The 11958-nt window shown below is 48.2% G+C and overlaps 1 protein-coding gene and 1 pseudogene across 1 annotated transcript; both read right to left on the reverse strand.

The window, feature by feature from the left end:
- Positions 1–6454: 6454 nt before the first annotated feature.
- Positions 6455–10918, reverse strand: MYCL (v-myc avian myelocytomatosis viral oncogene lung carcinoma derived homolog). Its single transcript, XM_006886497.1, has 3 exons — positions 10838–10918; positions 9979–10483; positions 6455–7047 (listed from the first exon to the last, which is right to left on the reverse strand). The coding sequence occupies exons 1-3, from the start codon at positions 10916–10918 to the stop codon at positions 6455–6457; spliced, it is 1179 nt and encodes a 392-aa protein (XP_006886559.1).
- A 479-nt stretch (positions 10919–11397) lies between these two features.
- LOC102861716 overlaps positions 11398–11958 on the reverse strand; it is a 6393-nt pseudogene continuing 5832 nt past the window's right edge.

Raw genomic sequence — 11958 nt, forward strand, 5'->3', positions numbered from 1 at the left:
GAAGGTGGGCTTTATGAGGAGGAATGTGGCATCAAGATTGGAGGAAGACTCATCAACAACCTACATTATGTAGATGACACAACCTTACTTGTTGAAACTACTGAGGAGGGCCTAAAGCGTTTGCTGCAGGTCATGGACTATAGTCTTCGATATGTATTGAAGCTCAGCATTAAGAAGACAAAGATTCTCCCCACTGTGCCAATTGGCAGTGCCATGATAGATGGAGAAGGTATTGAGGTGGTTAACAATTTTAGCTTGCTCAGTTCCACAATCAACACTCTTGTTGGCACAAGCAGTCAGGAAATCAAAAGACAAATTGTACTAGGAAAATCTGCTGTCAGAGGTCTTTCCATAGAGTGAAATAGCAATGATGACAATCTATAGACTAAGGTGAACCTGATGCAGGCCATGGTCTTTGCAATTACTTGCTACACACCAAAGAGCTGGATATTGACCAAGGATGACAGAGAAGAATCAATGCCTTTGAGCTGTGGTGCTGAAGAAGAGTATTGAGCATACCGTAGACTGCCAAGAAAACAGGTTTATCCTGGAGAGGGTGAAAGCAAATTGCTTCTTGGAGGCAAGGATTTTGAAGCTCCATCTTATATACTTTGGGAATGTTGCCAGGAGGGACAAGTCCCTGGAGAAGGACAACATGCTTGAAAGGGTAGAGAGATAGCGCAGGGGAGGAAGACCCTCAATCAGATGGATTGACACGGTGACTGGGGTAATGGGGGTAGGTGTTTCAGAGATAGTGAGATTGGCTCAAAATAGGTCAGGGTACATAACTATTGTGCATAAGGTGGCTATGAGATGCAGGTGACTTGATGGCACATAGCCACAAATACCATTTACTAATACAGGCAGTAGTGATTTGGTGGTAGATTTCTTGCCTTCCATGTGGGAGACCTGGGTTTGATTCCCATCTAATACACCTCATGCAGAGTCACCACTCATCTGTCAATTGAGGCTTGTGCTTTACTATGATGTTGAACAGGTTTCATTCTGTGGAGCTTCCAGACTTAGAGAGGCTAAGAAGAAAGCCCTGGTGATCTACTTCCCCACATCAGCAAATAAAAACTATAACTTGCATGATCTGAGTATTGATCAGTCATGGGGATGGTCCAGGATTGGAAAGTATTTCCCTCTGCTGTACGTGGAGCCACTGTGATTTACAACCTACTTGATGGCAGCTATTAACAACCATTTACTGAGCACTTCCTGTTTCTTATAACAACCCGGTAGTACAGGTACTATTATCTATACTTGTTTTACTAATCAGAAAGCTGATGCTCTGAGATGCTAATAACTTGTTCCATGTTTTGTAGCTGAAAAACAGAGAGCCAAGATTTGGAACTGAAATCTTCTGGTATGGGTGAGGGCGACCATTTAACCATACCAACTCCCCCTAGTTTAAAATCAACCCAACATTTACAGGGCACCTACAGGACCCTTGGCACTAAGCCTAATAATTTAATAGCACACCTGATTAGAAACATTAAAAGCATATTTGCATTTCTCTGCCAAGAGAATTGTAACAATACAGTCGATCCCCTTGGCAGGAACAGTTCTAAATAAACAGATATGAACAAAAGCTGCCCACTGGACTGAGAATAGAAATGCCCACATACCAACGGGCTGATGGGAACTTCAACTGACACATCTAGAACACCCCCCCACCTCAGTCACCCAGTTGTCTCTCAATTGGTATTCCTATCTTATCCTTGGAAAGGAACCTGTCTCCCACTCTCTCCTAAACACCTTTTAGGTGAACAAAGGTCCCACTTTCCCCCTTCTAAATATTCTGGGATATCTTGACCCCAAGGTTACTTCAGATAAATTCAGACATCATAACCTGTCTCTTATCTTTAAACGGACTCATTGCTGAGATGGCTCCTCTTTCTCCCTCAGAGCATCTGGTGGATCTGAACCACTCACCTGTCGGCTGGCAGCACAACTCCCTACCTACTAGGCCATCAGAGCTTCCGTAAGTAGCTGGCAATAAGAACGAGAGTTTCAGCCTATTATCCTCTAATAGGGAAGCTAAGCTTTCTTTTTTTTATAAGTGTGCCTTCTTGGCGACCTCTTGTTGCTTACCTTTCTGAGCTGTGTACTCCCCTGAGTCTACTATTCAGAGGCAAACCTAATTTGTAGAAATTGTTCCCTGAAATCCAGGAATAAACTCTTGGCTATTTTCAGACAAAGATAAAGGTAGGAGTCTGTAGAAATGAGGTAGAAAGAAGCTTAAAATACTTCAAATTCCAGAAACACCCTCTCTTCCCCCAGGAGATGGCTTTCCTTCCACTCCTTTTTCAGCACAGTGGGAGTCAAAGGAGCTGCAGCTTGGAGTCAGGCAGCAGCTTACCAGTTGGGTGGACTCAGACAGATGATGTAAGCGTCCCTGGCCATCAGTGTGCTCTCTGTGCAATGGGACTCATAGCATTGTTCTTAGGTTGCTATGAGAATTAAGACATGTATTAAGGCAATGATGTCTGTGCCCAGGAGCAGCTACTTGTTTATTAATTGCTCAGAAGTTTCTGTTTCTGAAGGTCAGAGAAGTTCTACAACCATTACCTCTTGACAAATAGCCTCAGAAAAAAGAGAAAGTGAGCCTTAAGAATTTCAGTAACCCAAGTCTGTGTTTTACCAGCCAGGTACTACTGATGGTGACGAAGGGGTAATGAAGGTTGAGTGGAAAGTTCATCTGATAGGGAACTGGACTTGGAATCCTGATCTTGCTTTATGACCTTGAGTAAGAAACTTCTTTTTTGGGCTCCAGTCCCATATAGCTGACACTGTTTACTTACCAGGTTATCATGGAAGGTATTAAGAGGCTGCTTTGTAAATGTGAGGAATTAAGAATAGCTTGTTGTTCTATTCAGGCTCCTGACCCAGGTCCCAGCTGTAGTGTGGGATTAGCAGAGGCAAAGCAGCCTTTTCCCGACTTCATGTTCATGGCCATTTTGAACAGCAACTGTTCTTTGCATAGTCCCAAAAGAGGCCTCTTTGGGGCAAAGCTATCCCATCTACCCACAAATGCTGCCGAGAGGCTGGTCATGGAACATTTGCTCCGATTTGTCTCAACAAATGCCAGGCCCAGTGGCTTCAAGAAGAGAGAATTCCAATAATCAGTTAAGTGACAGAATTCCCGGTTCACCTCTTCCACAGACACCCTATGCTAACAAAACATGCTGGCTCTAGAAATACAGAACTGATATAAAATCTCAACTAATTTACTAGCATGGGACTCAGAGCAGGCTCATTTTCTTTTCAGAACCTCGGTTTCCTCATCTACAGCCCTGGCACGTGGTTAGTGTGGCATGATATAAAAGTTGTAAGCAGAGTACCTAGATGTAGGCATTGGTCCATCAGGAAGCCAAAAAACCCCCCAAAACCAATTGTCATAGAGTTGACTCTGACTCAGGACAACGCACGTTAGAGTAGAGCTATGTCCCAGAGAGTTTTCAACTGCTCATTTTTTCAGAAGTAGATTTTCAGGCCTTTCTTCTTAAGTACCTCTGGATGGACCCAAACCTCCAACCTTTTGGTTAACAGCTGAACATGTTAACCATTTATACTAGCTGTTGTTGGGTACTGTAGAGTCGGAACTGACCCATAGCTGACCCTCCAGTGGGTTTTCAGAGGCAATAAATTGCGTGGGAGGAGACTGCTCATCTTTCTCCCATGGAGCAGCTGGTGGCCGCAAACCATGTGCCTTTGGGATTGCAGCACAGCTTCTCGCCACTCTGTACTAAGAATAGCTGGTAGGATTTTTAAAAAGATATCTTGCAAAGGGTCAGGTTGTTATACCTCTAAGGCAAGGACAGACAGAACCTCCCTAAAGAATATACACTCATTACTACTTATTACCATCAAGTTGGAACTGAACCATAACAGAACATCCTGTGGGTTTCTGAGGCTTTAAATTGCACAGAAGGAGACTGTCCATATTTCTTCTGCAGAGCTGCTAGTGGTTTCAAACTTTTGGGGTAGCAGCACAACTTTCCACTAACTATGCCACCAGAACTCCCAGAAAGAATATAAGGCTTCACGATATAGGAAGCCGTTTGAAGTCTATTCCTTCATTTAATACTCGCAAAGCCCCTGTGAAATCATATTTAATCTCCATTTTACAGATAAGGATACTAGGGCTTAGAAAGGAAAAAGTTAAATGGCCACAAAACAAGTAAGGGGTGGGGCCGGGATTTCAAGCCTCCCAAAGCACAAATTCAGCATTTTGCAATTCACAAGAGAATTTCACATGCACCAAGTACTGAGCCTACATTGTTTAAACATGTCTGAAATGGCATTTCAGGAACCCAAAGTGGAATGACCAGGTTAGCAACATTGTTCAAGAATTTGCAGATCACATGTGGCTATCCTGCCTGAAACACTTCTCCTTGGCTCAGAGGACTCAGATGGCACAAGCTGCCCCCACTCTGGCATGTTTGAGAAACCTTTTATTAGAAGAAGATGTCCCAGAAGGCAACTTTTTAAAATCAGGCAATCAATAACCACAACTAATACAAAATTTCAGGTAAACTTGCCTTTCAAAAGAAATCAGACCCTTGCAATAAGAGAATTGCTCTAGAGGGTGGGTTCCCCCCACCCTTGTACAAGAACAACACCACTTTGCAAAAGTCATACAAAAATACAGTATTAAAAAAAAAAAGAAAGAAAGAAAACTGCCCCCAGCATAATACCTAACAGCAGCTTATAAAACACAAGCTCTTCAGGTGAGACATCAATAACTCACATCCCACCTGTCCTCTAAAGATAGTTCTGGAAGTCAATTTAGTTCCAGAAAACCATGTTTCAGAATGAAGAGAAATCTTTGCAGGCTTCTGCCAAGGTTCTCTGACGGCAGGAAGCAACCTCTGAAACAGACCACAGGCAACAGTTTTGGGAGTAGTAGCTGGTTTTCCAGAGTTACATACAGAGCTCTGCCATCCTCACCCCACCCTACCTCTACTCTCCACTCCAAACCTACAGCCAGCAGGCACCTGCTGCATCTGGCAGAGTTTTGGAGGAACTGTTCCTTCTAGACTAGGCCCAGGGGTTCCTGGGGTTGACTGAAACTCGTTGGGTTGGGCACTTTTCCTACATTAGAGGATTTCCCCACATTCTTCTTGGAGCTGAAGAGCCCAGGTGGGGCTAAATCCATCATGGGTGTCTCAGCAGAGCTACTAGAGGCTCTTTTGAAACCCACCAGGAAGCAAGTCCACCTTCTAGAGCACTAACTCAACCAGGTGAGTGTCAGGGAGGCTCTCTCAGAACTTCAGTAAAACCCAGATTCCAGGAAAGAGCTCTAACTCAAGGCAGGATGGCGGGGAGCCCGTGGTGACTACAGAGCCAACTCTTTCCTTAGGACTGGCTGTATGAGGACAGTTTTGCACGGTTCCATAGAACTTCAAACTTACCAATCAGGAATTGAAATGAGAGGATGAGAAAAAGGAAGTGGTACAGTTGTGCCTTCTGAGGTGCCTTATGTCTGCCTCGAGGAAAGATTTCAACATGAGCCTCAAGGGCTCCTCAGAAAAATACCTGGGCAGGGAACAAGTTCATGGCCCCAGGCTAGGACCAATTTCCCGGTGTCTAGGGAAAATATTTCCGACCTTGTGGGAAAGGGGTGCAGAAGAGTCCATTGCATAACAAAGGTAGAATGAAACAAAAAAGTCCCTTGTGAGGCCAAATGGTCCCTCCCTCTGGGGAAAGGGCCCAGAGGGCTCTTAGACAAAGAATCTAGAGGCTAAGCTCTTTAAAAGTTCTCAAAGTGGCAGCATTGAAGGTGGAAGGAGAAGGGGTGTTATCTAACATTTCTAGTATATATAAAAGGTTTATATATACACCGACATATCTAAAAGGGTTACCAACTCCTCAGCTACTATAAAGTGTCTGACAGTGAGGTAATGGTCCATGTTGATCAAGTCCGCTAGCTTGTCTCCATCTAAGACAGCTCATGTGTCTCCTGGAAAAAGGAGCCTCAGGAAGAACATCCAGCCCCAGCTGTCCTAGCATCACCCGAGACACCAGTGGGAGCATCTTTTCCCAGCCCAAAGCTCATCCAGAGTGTGAGATTTCATGCAGGCTGGAGCCCCCCAACCCCCAACGTCCACCACCTGTTGCATAGCATCTGTCAGGCTTTTTTTTTTCTTTTTCCTTTTTCTGAGCTAGTGAGCTAGGCAGACCCCAAGACTCCACAGTCAGCTGCTTGCCTGAGAAGCCAAAGGCGCCGAGAAGACACAGCATTCCAGTCAGGGAGGAGAGAGAGCCAGGTTTCAAGGTTTCCAAGAATGCAAGCCCTTATTGTGTGCACTGGCTGCAATGCATTCTGGGATCTATTGTCCAGACTGTCCCACCATAAACAAAATGTGCAAATTACTAAAGGGGAGGGGAGAGGATACAAAATAAACGTGGGTTTTTGTAAGACAGAGCAGTTGAGCTTTTTGGTCAGTTAGTAGCCACTGAGGTACGCGATTCTCTTCTGCAGTTGCTGTTGCTGGCATCGAAGCTGCCTTTTCTCTGTGGCCATCCTCTTCTCTGCACCCACAAGAGTCTGCAAGTATTCCAAAGCTTTGCTTAGGATCACTACTTTGGGGGCCTTGGAACAGCTGGCCAGGGTGGGCACCTGGTCCCTCAGGGCCAAGAACCTCGAACGGAGGTCATTCCGCCTTTTGCGCTCCAGGAAGTTGTGGTTCTTCCTCTTGGTCACATCCTCGGTATCAGAACTGACAGGTTTGGGGTGGCAGGACTGGGGAGCTTCGCTTTCGACAGGCGGAGGGCTCACAATTTCCTCTTCCTCTCCCTTTTCCTCTGGAGCATCTTTCTCCAGAGCCTCTTCTTGGGGTTCTCTCTCCAGACCCTCTTCTCTGGAGCAGCTCTCTGGAGGAAAACGGGCAGCATAGTTGTGTTGTTGCTGATGGATAGAGATGTGGAAGTGTTTCATGCAGGGGTCCAAGGGGTCTGCTCGCACCGTGATGGTGACTGGCTTCCGGACACTTAAGGCTTGTCTCTTCTCCACTGTCACCACATCAATTTCTTCTCCTTCTGTCCAGAAGAGAGAAAGAAGGAACACATCCAATGAGAAACATACACAGAAGACCTTACCACTTTAGCTCTCCATGCAGAAGCTTGGAAAGGTTAAGGGACTTCTCAATTTAGACAGAAACAAATGGAAGTAGAAAGTCTGGCTGATTTATTTGCAATTGGGTAAGGACATCATCATAAAGGAAAGGAGGGGAACCAAGCGAGAAGGAAAATATTCTCCAATTTCCTTTTGCACAGCAAGGCTTAGATAAGAACAAAAGGCAAACCCAAGCCAACAGCCCCCAGTCTGCACAGGCTCTACCCTCCCCCACTGAGATGGAGAGAAAGAGCTACCGGCCTGGGACAAAGTTTAGCTATAAAGATCTTCCCCAGTCGGGCTCTTTCATGCTCCATCAGAATTGTAAATGAAGGGTCTGTGGGCAGAGCTGCCCTTTGTTCCGGCCCAGCACAGCCTGCACTTGGGGAATTGTTACTTTTCACAAGTTATAAATCCTATTATTCCCCCACCTCTCTATTCTGCCATCCCTTTCAGTTGAAGGTTCAGAGAAGCGAGGGCGACAAACCCAGCCCTCTTCACCCACAGAGAGGAGGGACAGAGTTTCCCTGAGGGGCATTTTGCTCCAGGGTTCAATAGGTTTCTAAAGTCATCCATCATTTATAGGTCGACTGCCCCACCCCCTTCCCTGGACCAGAGAGGGCTGGGTTTGTAATCACTGGTCTGTGAGAGCTATAAAATCATCACAAAGGTACAAGCCAAGATTTTTCAAGCTACCTGTGTCAGAGGCAGAAACTGAGCAGCAACAGAATGTCCTGTAAACAGGACCAGACCACCAACGACCTAGAGAGACACCTGGACCTGTCCCCACCATTTCCTGGCCTGAAGGCCTTTGAGGGTGACCCCAGCCAAGAGAGAAGCAATTGGCAGAAAAAAACACTCTGCTGTCTTCATTTTGCAAGCCCTGCACAGAAGGCCATCTTAACGCATTTCAGCCTGACAACAGAAGAGCTCAGTTCTCGCCCTCTTTTGCATATCAGGATGCAGGAGCCCCTTTGTCAGGAAGGCTTCCATTGTGTGGACAATCGCATTATTTCTCCATTAATAAAACCTGACCATTCAGCCCTCCTGGCCCCAAAGCCTGTGATTGGCTGGCTAAGCTGTGTTTGGAATGCTGTTTTAACCAACCCCTAGCCCCTATTGGCTGAGTTCTGCCGTCAGTCACTCTCCCCACCCCCCTCATTGTTTGCAATCTGTTGCATTTTGTTCTAGGCCATGTGGCCTGTGAGTGAACCAGGAGCCTACAAACAGGTTCAGGTTAAAGAGCAGGTCTGAAAATGATTCAGGAGATTTCCCCACTTCCCAGACCTTTACTATTTCTGCGCTAAACCTTATGGCTGAGGAAAAAAGAATTGAACACATCACTCGCTTTCTCAAATGCAGTATGGAACTCTTCTATGCCTACACAAGGAAATAGCATCATCAGGCCAACTGAGTCCAACCTCTCATGTATAAAGAGAGAAACTGAGGCCCAAAGAAAGGAAGGAAGAGGCAAGCCCACAAAGCATTTTAGTTATGTTCTGAATCTCAAATTAGAATCTCTCCAAACTCTCCAAATAGTACTCTTTCCATCCTACCACTCCACCGGCCTTGGTAGAGACATATTCTTATTGGAATTTTTATATCAAGGATCTCTATTTGAACCATTCAGCAAACAGCTTTTGGTATAGAAAATGAGCACATTCACTCCTCGTAAAAGAATTAACACTTTTCTGATTCATCTTTCTCTTCAAGTGTGTGACAACTCCCATATCTCATTCTTCTGGTCTCAAATGGTCATTTAAAAGTTATTCTCTATAAATACAGTGAGCTTTCCCTGTCCTGATTTACCTGACCGCTGCCGCATCTGTACCCAGCAAAAGCTTCCTCTCCAGCACTTCTCATAGTGGAAGAGGCTGGGCTAAGAACAAAGTAGTCTGGTGCACGGGATGTTGCAGTCTGCCCTCAACAAGGTTGGCACTTGCATCAGTGGCAAGAGGAGTTCCACATCCCCAGCTTCAGCCTTAGTTCAGAGCTTGGTACGAAATAGTGACCAGGGAATACTTGTAGACCGTCAGGGAACAACTGAAGCCCTCAGATAAGTAGGGGAAGGAGCTGGAACACTTTTTCATCTCAGTCTAAAGCAAGGGAGAGCCTTCTCAGGTGAGTAAGTATTGAAGACACTGAAAATGAAGGTGCCTGAGTGGGGAAAGAAAGCTATCTATAGGTGGCAGAAAGTTACAACTCACTTTTAATGATTCCTGTCTCTACTACGCCTCAGTTTTTCAATCTGTTAATGAGGAGCATTTGTTCCACTACCTGTCTCCCTGTGGAGGTGAGGATGCACAGTGGTAAGGGCTGGAAGGGGCATGAGAAAGGCATTACTGGTATTTAAAAATAAAGTAGGTTAGAGACCCCTTTTTTTAATATGATGGTTTCAGCTTTGCACAAAAGGTTTCTCAGCTTCCTCCTTCCCTAGGGGGTATTGTGAGTTTTCCAGTGAAAGAGGAAGCCACATACACAAAAATGAATAAATAAAATACTTAAAGCCTGGAGTGACCCTGAAGGGACCCCTTCTAGCCTTCCAAGGACTGATATCCCCTACAATCCAATCCCAGGATATTCCTTTGCAAGTGCCAACTCTCTTTCCCTTGTGCCCCTAGGGCTCCAATCATCATCAAAAGGATGCTGACTCCCAAGCCACTTCTTCAAACTGTTTACCAACACACCCACGTGCCAGACAGACACTGCTGGGGGCTAAACCGGCAGCTTTAGCCTGGGAAAGAGGGAGGTGGGCGAAAGGCTTGCCCAAACCCAGTGCCTGACCTCAGAAAGCGGTAGAACTTTTTGCCACCCACAGGGTGCCCCCTTCTTAAGTGGCCCGGGGCGATCCTTACCCGAGTCGCTAGGGCTCTCGGACCCCGAGCAGGCCTGGGTTTTGGTCTCGCCCAGCGGACAAGGAGTTGTGGGCGCAGGAGTGCTGACTTCGAGGCTGGGAGCGCAGTCTGGGGTGGCAGCCGCCTTGGGTGGGTTCCCTCGGGGAGCGCCGGCGGCTAGCCGGTCACTCACTGCTCTCTCCAGGCGTTCCCGAGCCGAGAAACCACTCCACATGCAGTCACGGCGGATGATGGAGGCATAGTTCCTGCCCCAACCTTTCGAGTGGCCCCTAGATTCCGCCTCGTCCCCAGCTCCCCCTCCGGGCCATGGATCCAGGGAGCCAATCCCAGGGGCTGGGTCCCCAGCATTAGGACTCAAGCCCCACGGCGGCGACGTGGGGGGCGACGGCACCAGCTCGAATTTCTTCCAGATGTCCTCGCTGGGCGCCGTGGAACGATAGAAATCCTCCCCGCAGTCATAATCGTAGAAATAGTGCTGGTACGAGTCGAAGTCCATGTCCGCTCCCTGTGGGAGGGAAGAGGGGTCGGGCTGACCGGGATGCAAGCCCGGGGAGGGAGGTGCCCCTGGGTCCCTCAGCGCAGCCAGGCACTGAGCTCCTGTACCTCCCCAGCCCCACTGGCTTGCAGCTGGTGCCTTGCTCTGGCGTCCCGCGAAGCCAGACTCGGTCAGTGCGCCCAGAGAAGCCGCTCAATGCGCGCGGACCGGGCAGCAGGGAACGAGTTCAAAGCAAACTTTGCCAGCGCCGCCCGGAGCGCAGCTCCCAGGACCTGGCCTGGTTGGGGTGGAGGCGCTCTGTGCCTAGAAGGCAGCCTGCCACCTACCACTCGGGACCCGTCCCCTGGCCACCCGCTGCCTCACCTCACTCCGGCCGCCAGCCACTAGGAGTGGACCGGCTCCCCGCCGGCTCGGGGCAGCCCGGCAGTCGGCACACACACACATGCGCGCCACCGAGCGCGCGCCCTAGACTCAAGAGCGCGCCCTCCCGCCCGTGCGCGTCCTCCTCTTTGCTCGGGCACAGCGGCCCTGATGCTTCCGAGATCCGCGCGGGAGCGAGTGCTGCGAGAGCATTGTTTCCCGACTGCCTTATATATATGGTCGCGCGCCTGGGGTTCGGGGACAGGGGGGCGGGCCCTATCGGACAAGGCCCGACCCCCTGTCCCGCCCCCTCCAGCAGCCGACAGGTGGGGGTGGCGAAGTCCTGGCCGCACCCCTTCTGGAAGGCCTGGTGGGATCTATTCTAACCCCTTAATCCTCCAAATTAATTGTGCTCTATTGCACTCGAGGAAACGCAAAGCTGGCGGCTAGCTGGTGCAGACCAGGGGTCGCCTGGTGGAGGCGTGACTCTTTAGCAAAGTCCCAGCAGGCTGAACTAAAACCCTTTGCCTATTCTTGCCTGAGGGATAGGGCTGCTCCCTGCCCTACCTAACGAGCCTGCTTCCTCTGGTGAACCCCAGCTCTCTGTTCAGGTGCGTCCGGCCCGCGGGGGGCAGCTCTGCCTCCAGCAGCGCCATCTGGCGGTCCTCAGCCTGGTCCTTGGCTATGGGTTTCGGCTCCATCAGCCGTTCTTTAAGCTGTGTGGTTTGAACATGGGACTGCAGAGGAGCAGTTTCAACTTTGGATTCTGAAAGTTAACCTAACTGAGCCTCAGTTTCAGCTATAAAATTAAGGAATGGTAATATGTACCTCAAGGACTGCAGTCTTCAATATGGATTGAGGCTCAATATCAGGAAGACAAAGATTCTCACCACTGGGCCAACTGGCACCATCAGGATGGATGGTGAAGAGACGGAGATTGTTCACAGTTTGTATTTGCTTGGCTCTACAGTCAACACTCTTGGCACCAGCAGCCAGGAAATTAAAAGACGTATTGCGATGGGAAAGTCGGCTGTTAGGGACCTCTCCAAAGTACTGAAGAGCAATGGTGTCTCTCTGGAGACTAAGGTGCGTCTGATACAGGCCATGGTCTTTGCAATCACTTG

The sequence above is a fragment of the Elephantulus edwardii genome, unplaced genomic scaffold (genome assembly GCF_000299155.1).
Source record: "Elephantulus edwardii isolate Elephantulus edwardi_28Jun2011 unplaced genomic scaffold, EleEdw1.0 scaffold00049, whole genome shotgun sequence".
In the NCBI taxonomy this organism is placed as follows: domain Eukaryota; kingdom Metazoa; phylum Chordata; class Mammalia; order Macroscelidea; family Macroscelididae; genus Elephantulus; species Elephantulus edwardii.

Bases quoted from the DNA above. Each gene is read 5' to 3' on its own strand.
- MYCL (XM_006886497.1), bottom strand. From the start codon at position 10,918: ATGTGTGTGTGTGCCGACTGCCGGGCTGCCCCGAGCCGGCGGGGAGCC. The intron at 10,484-10,837 runs GTGAGGCAGCGG...TCCCTCCCACAG, and splicing joins TGGCTGGCGGCCGGAGTGAG to GGAGCGGACATGGACTTCGA. The intron at 7,048-9,978 runs GTAAGGATCGCC...TCTTCTGGACAG, and splicing joins CGAGAGCCCTAGCGACTCGG to AAGGAGAAGAAATTGATGTG.